Raw genomic sequence first — 22,021 nt, forward strand, 5'->3', positions numbered from 1 at the left:
ACTTTTAACTAAGGTTTATTTTGATGTTTAATTGAATGTTTGGTTAGAAGTCACCGTTATGGTAATCAGCATGGGCAACATTTGACTCTCCAGTTAAGGGGGCAAGTTTAGCAAGTTTAAGTTTGCTTGTTGTTTGTTTACTCATTTATTTAATAATTTACTTAATTTTATTATCACGGGAAATGACGCCGATGATATGTGAATCAGTGTCTATCATTTTGCGAGCTACTGGTGATAAAAAAAAATGCCATGTCGCAATATTGAAAATATATCTATTTTAAACCATGAAGGTGAGCCAGTGGATATCACACCAACAATGTGCAAACTTTGCGTGAGAGTTATGCGGGTGAAGAAGACTCAAACACCAGTCAATTATTACATTACAAATATTACTGGCCGATCTTTTGGCACGCTGCATTAACGCCGCATATTCTCTTAGAGACGATGAATCTGATTTATTTTCTTAATATTTCTCTTGTGGCCCATAGTGCCACAAGAGTATCTTTCAAGTATCTTTCGTGAATCGAGAAGTATTTTGTGTTAAACAAGTTGTTTTTTAAATGAGGAGTAAGCTTTCTAAATAATCTTTTATTATCCTCACAGTGCGTCGTTGCAGTGATGCGCTAGGACTTTGATACCTGACGATCACTACTGCGCAGACTTGGGCTCTAAATAACGTCATCGGCAACTACCATTTCTGGGATATTTTTGCCCTGTCCCAAATGGCACACTTTACAGGCACATGGTTTGTTGTACCATTGCTATGCTTTTCATTTTAATCAGATGATCTAACGGTAGCTGCAAGGATCTCAGAATGCCTGGTGGACATCTTGCCATGGATGAAAGAACATCACCTGCAACTCAACCTAGCTGAATCGCGTCAGCACAACGGCATCCTGCTGAAAAAAAGTTTCTTTGGATAAAAGTGTTTGCTAAATAAATAATTGTAAATGTATTCATGAGCCCAACAGCCTGACCGCCTTTAGTGCGACAGAAAAGCTGTTGACAATCTACCTGAGACAAGACTTGAGCAAGTACAGAAATGTTCATTGGATATTTTAAGTTAATGCTGTTAAACCTATGTAAACATTTTACATTTTGGTAACACTTTAATCTCAGACCTATGTAAAACAATGAGGCCTGGTGTCACAGGCTTAGAATAAACCAGGATTAGGCCTTAGATCAATTAGGGCATGTAAGTAGCTTTTATAAAAGTTACTGGGGTGCATCCTGACAAAAAAAACAAAAAAAAAAATATATATATATATATATATATATATATATATATATATATATATATATACATATATATATATATATATATATATATATATATATATATATATATATATGTGTGTGTGTGTGTGTGTGTGTGTGTGTGTGTGTGTGTGTCAGTGCAAGTTGTTTACAGTTAAAACAGTTCAAACATCCATTTTAGTCTGGACTAGACTGCCTTGTCTGTGAAACTGGGGGTATATGAAATATGTCTGAAGCACAAACATATATGTGATAATGAAAGATCGTGTGATTTTAACAGTTTTCATTCATACATGGCTGCCGTATTTTTACTTCAGAAAAAATGCTTTATAAAAAAACTTGGTTCATATAAATTCTGTATTGATTAATCTTAAAATTTCAGTTGTTATGTTTGCTTAATATCCATATATGATATCCAATAGTCTATTCAAAAGTCATAGGCCTACATATTATTTAAAGTTATTTAATTTAATTATTTATTTGTGCTGGGATAGAGGCTGGTCGTATCGTATCGTTCTCTTTATAGGAAAGTATATCTATAAACAGCACAGGCACGTGACGTCTTCAGCAAAACTGAAACTAACAAAACTAAAAGTAACAAAACTGAAACTAACAAAACTAAAAGTAACAAAACTGAAACTAACAAAACTAAAAGTAACAAAACTAAAACAAACATTCAGAAACAGACATTTAAAAATTAAACTTAAATAATCCCATAATGACGACCAAAATACGGTCATAATAATATTTTCAACTATAGCCTACGCATTTGTGAACCACAGGCGACTCAGTCAAAACTCACATACCTGAATATCACCACAAATATCGCGATTTGATTTCTACGGTTGTTTAGTTGGTCTTTTTTAATATTTGAACGAGGGACAAATCTTTCGATAGATCCAAATGTATTTACAACGTTTCCGCGCGCTGCTGATCGGTGATTAAGAGGCGTGAACCCGGACTCTTTCTGTTTCCCGTATGTCCAACAGCAGGGACGTGCACAGACATTGTGGGGGCAGGGGCTCAAGTGGAAAAAAAGGGCACATAATAAACAAAATATTATATATTAACACAACTCTGACTTCCTTACCAATTTAATTTAATTCCCTCACACTCACGCAATTGTTTCATACTCCACAGATTTCTACAACATAATCAGTTCACACAGAAACCATGTTCCTCTTTAGTATTCACTAGGTTTATCACAAGAGCAGGCAACAGCAGAGGACACTATGCCACAATGTGCATGTTTTCTACTACTATTTTCAAGTAGCTATATATTTAGAATAAATGACTGCACCAAGAATAAGGACATAGTTTAATAATTAGTTTATTTTGCACAAATCAATGAATCATTTTAATTCTTTTGGTGTTATTGGAATACTTCTTTCATGTAGTGGACAATTTTAAGATTTTGGTCTATTTTTGCTTGAATGTCTTTTACTCTAATGGAAGAAAAAAAAAATACACATTTAGATTAGCCTATTACCCTCCGTCTGTTTGCATCTGTAGATTTCTTCTAAATGAACCAAAACAAGCTAATCTGCATATTTGACCACATCAAGATTTTTTTTTTCTCTGAAATGTTAGAAGTACTTATAACAAATGCCTACACAGGGCGCCAAAAGCCTGGTAATTGTTGTTGTCACACAGCACGATCAAATCCTTGTTTTTGGCCAACCAGCATAATTAAAAATATAATATTAGATAAATAATAATAAAAATAATATTCGGCTACTTCTTTATAATAGAAATGCTACAGCAACTGTAATTTCTTCAACAAGAATATGTGGACATCAAACATGCACGTTCAGAGTGAGGGTTTAAACTTTTATTATTGTATTCTCCTGTGTAAGCATATAAGAATGATAGCATTATGCAGTGCTGTTTTTAATGGTTTTAATAAATCGTGCATCCTTAGAAAACGGTCTAATAATGCGGTTCATGGATTCGCGTCCGTAGAATGCTCCACTTCCGGTATTGACAGCCCTACAGATATCTTTACCATGGTTCAAAACGCAATGCATAGCACATTAAAATAATTTAAATTATAATATGATGCCTATCAAATCAGGCAAATGCATTGCTGGTGGTCAAATTATTAATGCGTCGTTAAAAGTATAAATAATCTTAGCCTTAAATAGCCAAAACTTTCACGTTTGTGAACATATATGGGCTACCTGAAAGAGATGCACGCGATTTATCTAGGGCTTTTTTCTTTTTCGCTTCTCATTGCCAGACAGCTATTGTCTTAGGGAATAGTTGTCACAAGTTGTCAGCCAACAGCAAATACGAGGTGGGGCCTGTCGCGGTGGGAGGGCATCTGAACTCGACAAAGCCGACCTAATATATAGTATTTTTTTATTCAGTAAATATATTTGTTTTACAGGGAAGCTGTGCTCAAGCCCCCTTTTATGTCTATGTGTGCACGTGCCTGGAGCTGACAGTATAAAAGCACAACCATATAGAGCCATTCCACCGAATGGATGTTATTTCTGTACCAGGACAGGACACTGTATGTATAAATATGCATGAAAATTAACTCTAAAATACATTTTATTATTAAGCAAAGTGTCCTGAACATTAATCTAACTGCAAATTTAAAATATATAATTTAAAACATTATTAAAAACTACTCAGAACACTAAAAACATGTCCCCGCTATATAAACCTAAACTTTATCCAGGGTTGCTGCACAATTTTTAAAGTCAAATTTAAAGCTTTTTAAGACCTTTTTAAGATTTCACCTTTTAGGTCAAATTCTAACATTCAAATAAAATTCAATTAAAATAATAGCACAGTATAGGGCTATTATTACCAATCAAATGAAATTATCAACAAAATCCATCTTTGCAATGCAGGGGTGACACAGATGTGGCATGAGAAGTGGCATTAACCCTTTAGTTGGCAAGACCATAAAAAGACATCAGAAAAAAAATGTATTGCTATTTTCCATCTTATTATAGGACACAAATAATACAACATGTTGTATTAAAAAAATAATACAACAATATTTTTTTTCAAAATATGACTTTTAGTTTTGATTTTAATGTTGTATCCCTCAGGATATGTTGCTACTTTGGGGGTATAAATTCATTGAAAACTGAATTCTTGTTTGGCAGTGCCTTTTACAACACTGTAAACTTTTTTAAAACATTTTATTCTCTTACAATAAACATCCTTTGTAACACATTCAGATAAACAATAAGTGATAAACAATATTTATGAATTCATTTATAATGCAAACTCATATAAGTTAAGTCTGCACAGTTAAATTTCACACTAGCCCTAAAAAGGGCAAGACCATAAAGAGAAATCAGAAAAATAATTTATTGCTATTTTCCATCTAATTAGGACATAAATAATAAAATGTCATGATTTTTTTTTTTTAAACATGACTTTTATTTTTTATTGTAATGTTTGTATCTCCAGGATAGTTTCCTCTTTGAGTGTATAAATTAATTGAAAACAGAAAAAAATGAAATGCTTGTGTCAATACAAATTGGCAAGCTAAATTTTTAAGACATTAATTCTCTCATAACTTAAACTAAACATTCTTTTTAAAATTCTGCTGAACAATAAGTATAATGCCTATTTGTGAATATATTGTATCATATTTAATACGCAAAATTCTAGGGCCTATATATAATTTATCAATATGACCAAAACTTTGCTGAAAAAAATCTGTTGTACACAATCTATTTCATGCCTTCTGTCCTCTGATTGACAGTTCATACGTTTTTTTTTGTTTGTTTTGTTTTGTTTTGTTTTTTATCAAGTGAAGTCTTTTTTGCTTTGTGATTTGTAATGATTTTTATAAAGTAAATGTAACTGGACTGAAGCATCTCGATTATTCATGTTCGTACACCATTTTTTTAATGTAAAAAATTAAAACATTTTACATTTCTTCATTTTAATGTAAATGTTAAATATGACAGAACAGGCTTTTGGGGAACATTTATTTTTCCATCTCTCAATTATCATTGAATTGCATATATAAGCTTTAAAACCCAGATGTATAAATATGATGCTCAACAAAAAACACATGCATATACTATATATTAATGCAAGTTTGTATTCATTTTTTTGAGTATCATATTTCATACACACACACGTCTGGTTCGCTGTCTTTGTCGAGACTCTCCATAGACATAATAATTTTTATACTGTAAATTAAAAAATTAAAAGTACATTTAAAAAAATAAATCAAAACTTTAAACACATTAAAAATTATATTGCACAAATCTTAAACTTGTGTTTACAGTTCTCAGCGTAAATGAGTACACCCCCTTTGAAAAGTAATATTTTAACCAATATCTCAATTAACACAAAAACAATTTCCAAAATGTTGACAAAACTAAGTTTTATATATCATCTGCTTAACTTATAACATGAAAGTAAGGTTAATAATATAACTTAGATTACACATTTTTCAGTTTTACTCAAATTAGGGTGATGCAAAAATGAGTACACCCCACTGAAAGTCTCTGGAGCAAAGCTACATTTTAGACTATAAATGTCTAATTTAACAAGAATTCAACCACAAAAGAGTCTAATTATTCATTACACAGGTGTCCAGCAGACAGTTGACTATAAAAGGGTGTTAAAACCCCTTCCCATTTCATGCTGTCAGCAATGGCACCACATGGAAGAGAAATGTCACAAGACCTGAGAAAGAAAATAATTTCCTTACGCAAAAGTCGTGTAGTGTATTCCAGCCTTTATGTGTAAAAGGGTTAACTTCTATTAAAACCCTCCTTTAGGGGGCACACTTACTTCTTCACAGTCAAAAGTGACCGAAGTCTTAAAATTTTTCTCCCAGGAAAACCAATGTAATACTGTAATATTTTTGTAATTATTATTTAGAATTGTGAGGGAATTTTATGATACTCTGCAATATTTATACAATTTTTATTAGCTATTTTTCCCCATTGAAAATAATACACTTTTTTTTCTAATATATTTTTAATTATTTTTCAATTAAAGCAGTATTCCATGTTATAATAGAGACAAGGCATTTAAAATAAAATTTTCTGAAGGTATATTAGTGCCATCTGGTGGGAATAAAAAAAAAAAAAAAAAATTAATGCCATGTTGTAACCACTAGATTCCTATATAGTTCTGTATAAAGTGGCTTATAAATTATCTAGTGTTTTTAGAAATATATTTTTATTAACTTGTGGATTTGGATTTATACTTAGACATTCTCAAAGACAACTTTTTGTCAAGGTTTAGTTTTTTTGTTTTTTTTTTTGAAATGTTGATTTCAGGTATCAGCTTTGCATTAATTTTACTACAGTCAAACCTGGGGCCCATTTCAAAAAAGGAGGTTAAGTAAAAACTGCCGAGCTTGCACTTCTCCCTTTTCCCATCACATATCACATCAGAAAGGCATTTATTTTCAGTAAAAAAGAAGAAAATGTTCTAAAAGTGGAAGTAAAGTGCCAAACGAGTGTTTAACAATGATAAAAGTATTTATAATTTTAATAAATATAATTATTTACACTCTGTTATTATTGCATCCTGTTAATGTACAACAATACTGAGGTGCAAATAGTATGTATCTGCCAGTGTAAAGTATAAATAGCATCTAATTACTATTTACACTTATTTGCAAAGAACTCAGATTTTCCCTTCTCAGAGTAAGTCAACTCAGAGCTCAAGTGTCTATTCTGCACTCTTGACATTTTAGAGTGTCACCCTTCATTGCTGTGCACATTCTACAGAAATGTCCACTTTTGGTATATGGCAAGATGTCTTAAAATGTATTTCTTTTTCTAACATTTAAACTTAGACCACATTATTAGATTATAACAGCTTAATAATTTATTTTATTTATTTATTTTGTGCATTTAGACCGCATGTACCATTTTTTTTTTTTTTTGTCACTGGTGTTACCTTACTTCTCTGACAATTTTAAAGGTTTTTATGAAATATTATTTCTCATTTTTTTCAGCACATGAAGTCAATGAATTACAGAAAAATAATAATAATGAAAAAAATAAAGAGATTGTATGTTATTTATTATTTTAATCAGGTTTGTTAACAGTGTGATTGAATGAAGTCAGTTCATTTGCACAACCATGTATTTGCTTTAACAATGAAATATAAACAAGTAATGATGCAATCCTTTAAATCTTCATTTCTGAGTGTAATAGAATTCAATGTAAAATTATCATCATGTCACATATGACACATTTTATTTAATGTGACAGACAAAAAACAGTAACGCCAGTGACACAATGAATCACCAGTGAAGCACGATAACATGATAAAAACAGGAAGATCCAGACCTACAGGAGCAACGTTTCCTGACTATTTAATGGTAAGATCCTTAGAGAGGAAGAACAACTGAAGAAAGGAAAGAGTGTGTCAGTGAAGGTGGTTGTGAATGTGTGTAGATGTGTGTTAGTTACAGGATCAGAGAATGACACCATTCCTCTGTCATAGTCCAGATACACTCTCACACGCTCAAGATACTGTTCAACAGGAAAACCAGTCTGCGTAAACACACTGTACCGCACACTCCAGACATCAGCGTTGAAGAAAACAAATCCCTTCCTCTGGTTTGATGCTGTAGTTACTCCAAGACTCCAGGCTGAATTCTCTTTAACCTCCACATCCCAGCAGTGTGTTCCTGAGTTAAAACCCTCTGAACCCAGAACACAGGAATAGATATCAAATCTCTCTGGATTATCAGGAAGAGGTTGTTTGTTCCCGCTGTCTCTCACACTGGTCAGATCATCAGACAGGACGAGATCTGGATTCGCAGTGTTTGGATTCAGAATCACAGGAGCTGATGAGACACAATCAACAGATGCTTTTATTCTGATGTTCATATAATGATCAAGAGTGAACCGTACACAGATTATTATGAATTATGAGACTCGTCCTGTTGATCAAATATACACTCTGTTTAGAAACATTACACATATTTTGTGTGGCACACTAGTTTACACACATTGTTTACACATATGTCAATATTAAAACTGTGTTGAAAGAAGGGCCCATATTCTTAAAGCTAAGAATCCTCTCAGAAAGCTCCTAATTTATCTTATAAACATCTACGTTGGTGTCTTAGTCTAAGAGCGATTCGGGACCGATCGGAGAGCAACACTGAGCGAGCACTCTGCTCCGCATTGTGCCTAACGACACCCCTTAGCTGTTATAAATTCATTGTAAACCACGGCTTCTTGGGGATTATTGCTTTATCATACCATTTCAGGCACATGCAAAGAGCGCACGCAAGCAAAAGTGCCACCCCGGGACATTTTAATAGTAAGTTACTTACTTTGACAGTCTTGAAACATGTAAAGGAAAAATTGTGTAATTGTAATATAAACACCGTGAAATGAACACATCTCATTCTGAGTGAAGGGGTGTATTTAACAGCGGTAAAATTAGTTTAACAATTGACATTCGTTAGACATTCAGTTTCATACCCATTAAATTCTCTTTGCATTTTATGTTTTCAGCCCAAACCAACTCCAATATGCATAAACAAATGCCCTTTGTATAGCACAAACCTTAATTTCAAGAAATAAAATATATATTAATTAGCCCTATAAATCAATTAAACAATGTAACTATATGACATTATGATAACAAACTATTATTAAAATGTTCAGAAAAATATCCAATTTATTGCACAAGGCTCTGTTTTGGATATGTTGGATATGTTTTATAATTTTGAGACTTTAAATGAATGCAATACTGTAAATCCATTAAACTAAAACACTGTCAGATCTACATTTATCAAACCAACTTGTCACATGTCTGATCTCTGTTTCCCTCCTGCATTGTGTTTTTGGTTCTGTCCTGTGACCTAGTTTTTCTAGTGTGTCTAATTAGTATTTATGTTCACTTGTGTGTTGTTCATTATCTTGTTAAGTTCTCTTTGTTTGCCATGTGTATATATACCCTGTGTTCTCCCTCAGTCTCTGTTGGTTCTCGTTCGTGGATTGTAATGTGGTTTTCTCCTGGTTTCTGAGTATTTTGTTATTAAAGTCTGCCTTCTAGGATTATTCCACTTCATGAGAGTTTCTACACACCACGTTACATAACACAACTGCAAATTACTCAGAATAAAATTTCCTCTATTGAACAACAATCTGAAAAACAAGCCTTGTGCAACATGAGGAATAATATTCTGAGTAATTCACAGTTGGTTTGATACCTTTAGGCCAAATGGTTTTTGTACAACACTTTTTCTTAAGGTGCTTTACAAATACATTTTGATTCGATTTGATTTAATTGATTTAAATGGGTTCAGTGTTAAATATATAACAATACCAGATTAATAATCTAAATAATAATAATAGTAATTTACAGTTGGTTAGATAGGTCAAACATGTTGTAGTTTAATGGACTTACAGTATTGCATTCATTTAAAGTCCCAAAAATATTATAAAACATATTAAATGCTAATTCCAAAAACAGAGCCTTGAGCAATAAAAGGGACATTTTTTTCTGAACATTTTACTATTAGTCTGATATCATAATGTCATATAGTTACATTGTTTAATTGATTTATAGGGCTAATTAATATATATTTTATTTTTTGAAATTAAGGCTTGTGCTATGCAAAGGGCATTTGTTTATGTATATCTGAGTTGGTTTGGGCTGAAAACATGAAATGCGCAGAGTTTAATGGGTATGAAACTGAATGTCTAACGAATGTCAAAAGTTACATTAAATTTACCGCCGTGTTTAATCTGTGATGAAGACCAACTGGATGTACATTGTCACATACTGGCTGAAAATTTACCAGATAAATAAGCACAAATAAAAGGTTCATTATGGACATACCGTACATAAAGCATTTCCTATTTCATGTTTTCAAAACTTTTTGAAGATGTAAATTAGTTGTTAATCAAGGACATTAAGTCAGTATAGTTTTCTAACTTGATTAATTGTCAGTGTTGTGACTTAACTGTTCTTATACCCTTTTAACTTGGATCTGTTATTCCTGCAGGTGAAACGAAATGAAAATGCATATGCAGTGGGCATGTAAGTTTTGCAATATTACTGACAAAAGAGGACATTTACAATATAGACTAAAACATGCTTGCCTGACAAGATCATCTCCTCTATCATGCGTCCATAAAGAAGGAGCAGTTCCTTCAATAAGAAGAATGAAAGAACGATGGCCAGCCCTTCTCAATGAACATGAAGTAAGAAATCTACAGTGCATCCAGAAAGTATTCACAGTGCTTCACTTTTTCCACATTTTGTTATGTTACAGCCTTATTCAAAACTGGATTAAATTCATTATTTGTTCTTTTGAAATTTTTGCAAATTTATTAAAAATAAAAAACGGAAAAATCACATGTACAGAAGTATTCACAGCCTTTGCCATGACACTCAAAATTGAGTTCAGGTGCAGCCTGTTTCCACCGATCATCCTTGAGATGTTTCTACAACTTGATTGGAGTCCACCTGTGATGGCAAGCATCATGTCTGGAGGAAACCAGGCACCGCTCATCACCTGGCCAATACCATCCCTACAGTGAAGCATGGTGGTGGCAGCATCATGCTGTGGGGATGTTTTTCAGTTGCAGGAACTGGGAGACTAGTCAGGATCGAGGGAAAGATGAATGCAGCAATGTACAGAGACATCCTTGATGAAAACCTGCTCCAGAGTGCTCTGGACCTCAGACTGGGGCGAAGGTTCATCTTCCAACAGGACAACGACCCTAAGCACACAGCCAAGATAACAAAGGAGTGGCTACGGGACAACTCTGTGAATGTCCTTGAGTGGCCCAGCCAGAGCCCAGACTTGAACCTGATTGAACATCTCTGTAGAGATCTGAAAGTGGCTGTGCACCGACGCTCCCCATCCAACCTGATGGAGTTTGAGAGGTCTTGCAAAGAAGAATGGGAGAAACTGCCCAAAAATAGGTGTGCCAAGCTTGTAGCATCATACTCAAAAAAAACTTGAGGCTGTAATTAGTGCCAAAGATGCTTCAACAAAGTGCTGAGCAAAGACTAAATACTTATGTACATGTGATTATTTTTTTTTTTTTTCGTTTTTTTTTTTTAATAAATTTGCAAAGATTTCAAACAATCTTCTTTCATGCTGTCATTATTGGTTATTGTTCGTAGAATTTTGAGGAAAATAATGAATTTAATCCCTTTTGGAATAAAGCTGTAACATAACAAAATGTGGAAAAAGTGAAGCGTTGTGAATACTTTACAGATGCACTGTATGTATTCTTACAGCATCTGCAAAAGTTTTAATGTGAAAAAGTGCTTTCTCCACCTAGTCAAAAAGGGATGTTATAGATACTGAAATTGAAAGTAATTGCAGATTGACAATTTAAAATGTTATCTATTCTCAGAGAAGAGTTTTTTATGCTTTATTATGCCTATTATGCCTATTGGGCCTATATATGGGTTTCTCCTTATTTGTATGTTTTAGTTAAAATTATGATATAATTTACACTTGAATAGTTTTATTAAACAGCAATATTAAACAGTCTTCAGATTTTATAATTTATTTCAATGCTTGTTAATTTATTTATTAGGTCATATAAAAGTGTAGGCATATACGAGGACAGGGATATGTGTGCATGATTGCATTTGAGGGTTTGTGTACTTGTGTGTGTGTATTTGTGCTCATGTATAATACTGGTTTTAATAGTTTTAAATAAAAGTTGGCCATTTTTAAAGTAATTAAATGAGTTTCGAGACATAGAATGTTATGTTTTTCAAATGTCCTCTCTATTGTTATTTAACATTTCAAGACTTCTGATGCAAACGCTTCTAAAAGCCCCATCTGTCAAAAATGAACACATACTATACGTTCTTCAAATACTTTAACTTCAAACTCGCTAAATCCCAGCCTCATCCCATTAGAAGTGCTGGTACTTATACAGAAACCTATACATAGGTGTCTGATAAAAAAAAGATGTCAGACGACTTAGAGGCTTTTGCCCAGGAACGCCATCTCTGGCTGAACCTGGCAGATATGCATGAGCCCGACAAAGTTCGGTTCCTCAACGCCCCATCTCCCAGGCCGGCCTTTTCGCCAATGCGGTCAAGAATTTTGAAGCAGACGGAGGTGATAAAGCACATCCTGCCCCGGCGACCACCTGCTGCTTCCACCCAGTCACCGGCTGCAACCCCTCTGCCTGTTCGATGCCAAGGGCGCCTCCGCCCCTGCTCAGCCTCAGCATGGGGCCGGCCACAGGCTGGCTGTCCAGGCCCCTGCCACATCAGGCAGTGAGCGAAAATGCAAGCACCTCTGAGACGCGAGCGACATAGGGATGGAGGGAGCAGCTCTTTGGGAGATGGTGACTGCACCACTCCCTCCCCCGGAGGAGGGACAGGTGGAGAATCCTTTGTTTCATTCTATTTCTGTTCCGCCGCTGGTCCCACAGTCAGCAGTACCCAAATTCTCAATTAAAGAGCACTTTCCTCTATCTCTGGGTCCCAAGAGGGCGCGGACGGCAGTGTGCGATGCTGTGCCTTGCCACTCTCATCCCCCTCTTCTGTCGCCAGTGGGCAGCAGTGTGTGGTTCGAGGGAGCAACTAAGCCTTCTCACGCACCCTCTGCCCAATCGTGGAACCAGGTAAGTGTTGCACCGCACACTCAGACCCCACTTTGGGACCCCATAGTGCCTTCCGAGTCAGGTCCCTGCATTCTACCTCGCTGCCCCACTGCAGGTACTGTGGCCCCGTTGACTCTGCTTGTACGGTCTCTGGGAGCCTGGCTAGCGCTTCCCAGCCCATCTTGCTGGCTCATCCAGACCATCAGATTCAGCTATGCAATTCAGTTTGCCCGGCGTCCCCCAAGTTCAGGGACATCCAGTTCTCTTCTGTGCGGGCCAAAAGTGGTGTGTTATAGCCAATCGGAGGCAACCATTGTTCCCATGAAAGAACACAACGTTCATATTCTCATCTATCTCGACGATTGGCTCATATTGGCCCAGACACGACAGCAGTTGTGCGAACACAGGGACATGGTACTCAGTCACCTCAGCCAGTTGGGACTTAGGGTGAACTGGGAAAAAAGAAAACTCTCCCCTGTCCAGAGGATCTCTTTTCTCGGTATGGAGCTGGACTCAGTCAACCAGACAGCACGCCTCACAGAGAATCGTGTTCGGTCAGTGTTGAACTGCTTGAATTCATTCAAAGGCAGGACAGCAGCCCCACTGAAACTTTTTCAGAGGCTCCTGGGGCATCCGTAGCCACAGTAACGCCACTGGGAATGATCCAAATGAGGCCACTTCAGCACTGGCTTCACGCACGAGTCCTGAGATGGGCGTGGCTGCGTGGCACGTGCCAGGTTTCCATTACCCCATACTGTCACCAAACCTTCAGCCCGTTGTCGGACCCTTGGTTTCAACGGGCAGGAGTTCCCCTAGAACATGTGTCCAGGCATGCTGTGGTCTACACAGATGCCTCTGCCACCAGTTGGGGGGCCATGTACAATGGGCTAATTGCACCCTACTGGCCCAACCGGACCTGGTTCCCAGAACTGATGCTCCTCACGACAGCCCCTCCCTGGCGCATTCCTCTGAGGGAGGATCTGCTCTCTCAGAGACGGGGCACCCTATGGCACCCGCGTCCGGACCTCTGGAATCTCCATGTCTGGTCTCTGGACGGGACACAGAGGTCTTAGGTGATCTACTCCAAGCGTTGGTAGACAACATCACTTCGAGATGAGGCACTTCTTGAAGAGGACCCTATTCGTTGAGTGGAGTTCTTTCCACCGGTAAGACCGCTGGAGATGCCCGATGTGCCCAAGGTCCCCACCACTCCCTTCAGGGACCAGGTGGTGAACCTGCAAGCGCTGCCCTGGAGGAGGCTGACCCAGCCCTAGCTTTGCTCTGTCCTGTCCGCACTTTGCACCTGTACGTGGACCGAACACAGAGCTTCAGGACCTCAGACCAGCTCTTTGTCTGTTACGGAGGCCAGCAGAGAGGAAAGGCTGTCTCTAAGCAGAGGTTGTAGAGCTGCGGACTAGGCGACACCCAACACATTTGCTAGATTCTATAGCCTTCATGGTGTAGTCTCCTCCCTAACTAGGCCAGAGCCACCCCAGAGACATTCCATATGTTGTACTGTGCTAATTAGGCCAGTCTATATGTGTAACTTCCACATGATACTTCCACATGATACTTATAGCTACACATGATAGCTTCCGACGTAATGTCGAACATGACCAACTGAAAGGGAACAACTCGGTTACGTATGTAACACTCGTTCCCTGAAGGAGGGAACGGAGACATTACGTCCCGTCGCCACAGTTGCTGTACCACTGCTGAGCGACCGGGTCACCAGCTCGGCTCCTCAGTGAAAACTGAATACGCAAGGTATCTGCTTCCGTATTTATACCTGCGCTGAGATCTATCTATCCATTGCTAGCAAAATCTAGCAATAAGTGTAGGACAGGCTAGCTACATGTTACTACACACTAGTAAAGTCTAGCAACAATATTAAAACATGCTAGCAACGGTCTAAAATATGCTAGCAACATGCTGAAACATGTTAGACACATGCTAGCAATGTGTTAAAACATGTTATAACATGATTGCAACATGGTAAAACATGCTAGCAACATGTTAAAACATTCTAGCCATAAACCATAGCAAACACTATATATCTGTGTTTCTGAGAGACAGCATGGCCTTAAAACCTTCAAACTTCAAAAGCTTTTTAAACAACTTCAAACGTTCTGGTCAGGCTTTCTCAAGCCAACAAAAAGCTTGTCTTGAACTTTTTTTATCTAGTTAATTAGTTATTTTAATATTGTAATATTGTAATATATTAATATTTGTCTGTGCTGTGAAGGGTAGCAGGTCCTTCTGTGCTGGTGTAACCGGTCCTACTCAACCTGCTCCGAGCGGGACTCGAACCGGCGTCTCCGGCATGGGAAACCTCAGGAGAACGTATGCATCAGCCAGTTCTCTGAGGAGCTTATGAAATGCACCCACGCATTTCTGCGTGAACTCTAGAGACTGTCAGCTGTTCCTCCAGAAACACCTGAGTACACATGACACTTGAGTACACATTATTATATTTGAGGTTCTTCAGAGGGTTCAGTGGGTCAGTCTGAAGAAGCCCAAATGATGCATCAACTATCTTTTCATTTTTACACTGTTCTGGACTTGAGTAGATGAAGAAAGGAGAATCATTACTACAACATAATTGAAAATATTAATTTTCACAGGTCTACAGCAGACTCACTGTTTTGGACGATGTCCTGCATCTTCTTCCAGACTCTGAACGGCAGGTTGCCTAAGTAACGTGGCACATGAATCAAAGCTCCAGAAGCCATCTGTGGATCCGGCTGTGAGATCTGGACTCTGGAAGAACATTCAGGAGTCAGAACTGCAGTGGCTTTGGATCAGAAGCAGAGAGACCAGAGACACCAGCAGATCACTCACCTTTCCATTGAGGCTGGAAACTTCTGCAGAACAAACACACCATTAATCATCAAGAACTCAATCAATGAACCAATGATCAACCAATGATCTGAAATCAGACCTTCAGAAAGCAGACGTCATTGGCTTTCATCATCTCTTCCATGTCTTTGATTGTGTGTGAAAGAGCTGAGATGTGTCTGTTCATCTCCTCCAGCTTCTCCTTCATCATCTGCTTCTTCTGCTCCTCTTCCTCCCTCAGTGCAGTGATTGTAGCTTCTTCTTCATCTCTGAGAAACTGATGAAGCTTCTCAAACTGCTGTTTAATCTGATGCTCTGTGTGCTCAGCTTGAGACTGAAATCAAATCACATTCACATTCATTCACATTCACTAGGATACCCGGCATATAACGGATCCAGAAGCAGATTGATACTTGTCATTTACAGAAATATTAAACCGGAATCCATTATATTAAATATATCAAATCATAACTGTATATAGTGATCCTTCAGCTGTAATGAAAGTGACACTCGATTATGTTTCCTCACCTTGATGTGTTGAACTGTTTTCTCAAACTCTCCTTTCATTTTTTCATTGTGTTGAATTTTCTCTTGTAAGGACTTCAGTGCTTTATTGAGCTCCTCCTAGAATTGAACAAAAAATACATAAAACACCAGATTACAGTAAAGAGAATACAATACAGTGATATGATCATATAATGCAGTTAAAAGTATTTGCCCCATCTTGATTTCTTCTGTCTTCTGTACATCTCATACTAAATTGATTCAGAAATTAAAACCTACCTTAAAACAAAGGCAACCTGTATAAACACAAAGTACAGTTTGTAAAAGAAAAAGTTATTTATTGAAGCAAAAAACCTGCACGAACATGTATTTTCCCCCATATAGTTACTAATTCCTCAAATCTCTGAAACTGTATTCATAATGTGGTTCAGCTGAGCTAAAAACAACCAGTCCTGGGGCTGGTTGCACCAGCTGTGCGTAAGTTACAACTTAGCCTAGTTTTGACATAAATGGGTTAAGCAATACTAAATATTTTGCGTTGCCATTAAACTCAGTTGAAGCATAACTCTACGTATAAACTAAATATTTATATATTTATATTTAAGTAACGGTTGTAATAAAATAGCAGACTGACTGAATTGCATCAATGAGCTCTTGTTTTACCTGACAGACTTAAATTCATATATGATAATGCTGACATTTACACTCGATTACATTTTAAGAGAGAAAATTATGTAAAAAGATTACTTTGTTAGGGGCTCTTTAACATGAACCTGTCCTAAACAGCGCACCGCTGTGTGCATCGCGCCATGTTGTGCATGTCCAGTGAAATTAGTCTTAATCAATAAATGACATTTCTTGTTTATTTGTTTTTATTTATTTATTTATTTTTGTATGAGTATTTATTGATCCTTATTAATTTTGTTTCAAATACTGTTTCTGAAGATTATTTAGATATAAAAACACTTATGTTATTCATGATTAAGTAGTATTATATTTAATGGAAACTTATTTTTACGTTAGTTATGTTAGGCAAAAAGTTTGAATGAACGATAAACGGAAATTCACGGTATTTCAACAACTTCTGCTCAAGTATTTGAAGGCTGCTATTGGATCATTGAGGATAAACATCATATTATGCGACTACGCATTACTTTATGGAGAGTTTACGTCCTACTAGGTCTGCCTTAAGAACAAATGGTGCAACCGAATGAAGTACAGAGTTAGTTACAAACAAGCTAGTAGTTACTAAGCCTCTAGTGTGGACTTTACATTCCAGTTTAAGTAAGAACTTACAAATGGCTGGTGCAGCCCTACCCTAATAACTGCAGCCCTGTTCAACTGCATTTTTTTTTTTTGGCTTTCTACCAGAAAGGAGAATACTCAATCTTCAGTCTGTAAGTTGAAGCTCAAGCAGCAAGACAATGATTCAAAGCATAGGAGAAAATCCTCCCCTGAACGGCTCAAATAAGAACAATTAAAGTTTCGGAGTGGCCCAAAATCCCACCACAGTGCTGTGAAAGACTGAGCTCCAGTTATCACAAGCATTCGGTTGCAGTTATTCCTGCTAAAGGGGGCAATTTGTTTTTCTTCTGGGGATAGCTGTTAAAAACTGTATTCTGTGTTTACTGAGGTTGACTTTGTTTTATGTTGAATTTTGTTTGAAGATCTAAAACTATTTAGTATGAGACACAAAAACAGAAGTAATCAGGACAGGGCAAATACTTTTTCACAACACAGTAAATGTCATACGAAGTTGAGTAAAATGGCAGAGAAAAATATTGAGTGGATGAATGTGATTTGATGACTAATTATTGTTCTTTACGTGTGAAACAAGAGACAATTGTCTTACCTTATTTGATGAAACAGCTTCACTGATGGGTCTGAGTTTATGATTGTCATGTTGTTGTGAATCTCTGCACACTAAACACACAGGCTGTTTGTCGTCCAGACAGAAGAGTTTGAGTTTCTCACTGTGTAAACTGCAGATCTCCTCAGATCCTGATGAACGCCTCTCATTTCTCTCCTTCAGGAACAACTTACACAAGTTTTTCAACACAAGATTACATGGAGGATCATCTCTTGAGGATCTTCTCCTGCAGACAGGACACTCCTGAGTTTGAAGACACTCTTTACAGACACTGTGACTACATGATAAAATAACAGGATTGTTGAAGATTTCACAGCACACAGGACAAGAAAAATCATCTTCAGATAATGAAGCCATTTTCACTGTTTGAGCTCCAGCAATCTAAACTTTACTTTCACTTTCTGAAAAATGAAACACTGATCGCTGATACTTGTCTGCTTTTGTCAAGACACGAGAGTCAGTATGACAGAAAAGAGAAATGAGAGAGGGTGAGGCTTCTGGTCACTTGGGTGTGTTCAAACAGATCAACATCAGGATTTCTAAAGGTTAATGTTAACAAAATGCCTTCAAAATGAACTTGAATCAAACTCTGAATTAAAAGCTTAATGCTAAATCCTTAAAGGGACAGTTCACATTAGGGCTGTACAATTCTTCTTATTTTATTGATTAATTCAAATGTAATTTTTTGATATAACACAGTAATAAAAAATAACCCACAGAAAATACGAATTTTTACTGGTATAATGTACGATAACTTCTGACCAATAAATCAAAACATGATTTGATGACATCAGTTATTGCTTTATTTATTCAGAAATGGACATAACTTAAAGTTATTAATTTATTTATGTGGGGAATCTAGAATATATAGTGATATATTAATTTAATTTTGTATAAAAAGTAGGGCTATCAAGCGATTACATTTTTAATCTAATTAATTGTGTGTGTGATTGATGTGGTGATCAATTAATCTAATTAATCGCACATCAAATTTGGTTGAGAAATTACTCCCGAAAGATAATTTAAAGTGATTGTTGTGTAAAGCACCAAATAGACATTATAAAAAGTAGCTTCAGGAAGAAATATTTTATTTGATTCATCATAGAATTTATTACACATACTCTTTTGGACCATGAGGGTGAGGTGAGTAAATGATGACTGCATTTTCATTTGTGGGTGAACTATATCTTTAATATTTTCTTTTTTATTACTATGGAAATATGAAATTATTTTTTAATGAAATTATACTCTAAATATGAAACTAAAACTGCCAGTAGGTGGCGGTAAATGTCTTAATTATTAAGTCATTGAGTCATTCATTCATTCGATTCATTCATTCATTCGATTCGATTTGTTCAAACGACTGATTAATTCAGGAATGAAGTAAATGGTTCTCTTTATGAAAGGTCCACTGAATCATTAGGCTTGTTTGACTTCAAGCTGATCATCACTATCAGACCAACTGGTGTATAACATCAGAGTACTGCGAGAGTGATTAAAGAGCAGAAGGCTACGTATGCTTTTGAATCGCTCTCGCGGTACTTTGATGTCATACACCGATCGGTCTGTGCAGCACCGCTTCAAAATGCGGATTCAGAATTGAAATGCGGCTTTGTGTTGCTCGGAGACAAATAGTTCTGCTTTGTCTTTATACAAACCCGATTCCAAAAAAGTTGGGACACTGTACAAATTGTGAATAAAAAAGAAATGCAATAATTTACAAATCTCATAAACTTATATTTTATTCACAATAGAATATAGATAACATATCAAATGTTGAAAGTGAGACATTTTGAAATGTCATGCCAAATATTGGCTCATTTTGGATTTCATGAGAGCTACACATTCCAAAAAAGTTGGGACAGGTAGCAATAAGAGGCCGGAAAAGTTAAATGTACATATAAGGAACAGCTGGAGGACCAATTTGCAGCTTATTAGGTCAATTGGCAACATGATTGGGTATAAAAAGAGCCTCTCAGAGCGGCAGTGTCTCTCAGAAGTCAAGATGGGCAGAGGATCACCAATTCCCCCAATGCTGCAGCGAAAAATAGTGGAGCAATATCAGAAAGGTGTTTCTCAGAGAAAAATTGCAAAGAGTTTGAAGTTATCATCATCTACAGTGCATAATATCATTCAAAGATTTAGAGAATCTGGAACAATCTCTGTGCGTAAGGGTCAAGGCCGGAAAACCATACTGGATGCCCCTGATCTTCGGGCCCTTAGACGGCACTGCATCACATACAGGAATGCTACTGTAATGGAAATCACAACATGGGCTCAGGAATACTTCCAGAAAACACTGTCAGTGAACACAATCCACCGTGCCATTCGCCGTTGCCAGCTAAAACTCTATAGGTCAAAAAAGAAGCCATATCTAAACATGATCCAGAAGCGCAGGCGTTTTCTCTGGGCCAAGGTTCATTTAAAATGGACTGTGGCAAAGTGGAAAACTGTTCTGTGGTCAGACGAATCAAAATTTGAAGTTCTTTTTGGAAAACTGGGACGCCATGTCATCCGGACTAAAGAGGACAAGGACAACCCAAGTTGTTATCAGCGCTCAGTTCAGAAGCCTGCATCTCTGATGGTATGGGGTTGCATGAGTGCGTGTGGCATGGGCAGCTTACACATCTGGAAAGGCACCATCAATGCTGAAAGGTATATCCAAGTTCTAGAACAACATATGCTCCCATCCAGACGTCGTCTCTTTCAGGGAAGACCTTGCATTTTCCAACATGACAATGCCAGACCACATACTGCATCAATTACAACATCATGGCTGCGTAGAAGAAGGATCCGGGTACTGAAATGGCCAGCCTGCAGTCCAGATCTTTCACCCATAAAAAACATTTGGCGCATCATAAAGAGGAAGATGCGACAAAGAAGACCTAAGACAATTGAGCAACTAGAAGCCTGTATTAGACAAGAATGGGACAACATTCCTATTCCTAAACTTGAGCAACTTGTCTCCTCAGTCCCCAGATGTTTTCAGACTGTTATAAAAAGAAGTGGGGATGCCACACAGTGGTAAACATGGCCTTGTCCCAACTTTTTTGAGATGTGTTGATGCCATGAAATTTAAAATCAACTTATTTTTCCCTTAAAATGATACATTTTCTCAGTTTAAACATTTGATATGTCATCTATGTTGTATTCTGAATAAAATATTGAAATTTGAAACTTCCACATCATTGCATTCCTTTTTTATTCACAATTTGTACAGTGTCCCAACTTTTTTGGAATCAGGTTTGTATTTTCGCTGGCAAAATTGAGCAAAACAGACAATATTGTGTCTAAAATAACACAATATTAACTTATTTATTTAACTGTTGTATAAAATCAGTATCACATTTGCACACGTGCTGTTCTGGACAGAAAAACAGCACTCGTGTGATATTGCACTTGTTGCTCGTCATGTGATATAGCTTAACTATATCATATGATGTAAATATGAGACAAAAACTCAAACAGGGGCATTTTTGCACACATATCATGAATTTTAGGGACATTCTAACTGCATTCTATAGGCTTACACTGTAAGAAAATAAATAAATAAACGTAAAAAACAGTGAAATGCATGGCAGCACAGGGTGCCAAACGTTTATCATTAATGAAAATAATGGTTAAAGATCGTTAAAAAAGAAACGGTAAATAACTGGCAGAATTGTCTGCCAAACAAACACTGTAAAATTAAGGTAAAATATCCTAATTCATATCCTAATTTTCCTTAGATGTTTTACAAAAACATTACTATTACTTTACAGGTATTTCCAGGATTATTATTGTGAAACATTATCTGTAAAATGTAAATCTCTGCAGTTAACAATTAGCAAGCAACGGAACACACTCATGAGCTGATATGACTGTCACTCCATCAGCAACTACACTGCCTTTAAATAAAGCAACATGCAATATAACATCAGTGTTTCTCAGCTCATCATTGACTGAAGCACAAGCTCTACTCTTCAGCACAATAGTAACCTCACAAAACTCAGACAACAGA

At 36.7% G+C, this 22,021-nt stretch overlaps 2 protein-coding genes across 4 annotated transcripts in view; both read right to left on the reverse strand.

Moving 5' to 3' along the window:
- Positions 1-22,021, reverse strand: part of LOC127508646 (tripartite motif-containing protein 16-like) — a 134,630-nt gene that overhangs the window by 92,779 nt on the left and 19,830 nt on the right. For 2 of the 3 annotated variants that reach the window (XM_051886777.1, XM_051886779.1), the window contains exon 1: positions 2,064-2,264. The exons of the other annotated variant lie outside the window; for it this stretch is intronic. The gene's annotated coding sequence lies outside the window, so the exon portion shown is untranslated. Of the gene's footprint in view, positions 1-2,063; positions 2,265-22,021 lie in introns of those variants that run through there. 3 annotated transcript variants of the gene reach the window in all.
- Positions 7,264-18,744, reverse strand: LOC127508655 (nuclear factor 7, brain-like). The gene is made up of 6 exons (XM_051886793.1): positions 18,004-18,744; positions 16,176-16,271; positions 15,751-15,981; positions 15,651-15,673; positions 15,451-15,569; positions 7,264-8,053 (listed from the first exon to the last, which is right to left on the reverse strand). The coding sequence occupies exons 1-6, from the start codon at positions 18,376-18,378 to the stop codon at positions 7,551-7,553; spliced, it is 1,347 nt and encodes a 448-aa protein (XP_051742753.1). The 5' UTR covers positions 18,379-18,744; the 3' UTR covers positions 7,264-7,550.

This window comes from Ctenopharyngodon idella, chromosome 3, assembly GCF_019924925.1.
Source record: "Ctenopharyngodon idella isolate HZGC_01 chromosome 3, HZGC01, whole genome shotgun sequence".
Classification (NCBI taxonomy): Eukaryota; Metazoa; Chordata; class Actinopteri; order Cypriniformes; family Xenocyprididae; genus Ctenopharyngodon; species Ctenopharyngodon idella.

Coding starts and splice junctions, on each gene's coding strand:
- LOC127508655 (XM_051886793.1), bottom strand. CDS start 18,378: ATGGCTTCATTATCTGAAGATGATTTTTCTTGTCCTGTGTGCTGTGAA. Junction 15,982..16,175: donor AAACAGTTCAACACATCAAG/GTGAGGAAACAT, acceptor ATTTGATTTCAG/TCTCAAGCTGAGCACACAGA. Junction 15,570..15,650: donor TTTCCAGCCTCAATGGAAAG/GTGAGTGATCTG, acceptor ATGTTCTTCCAG/AGTCCAGATCTCACAGCCGG.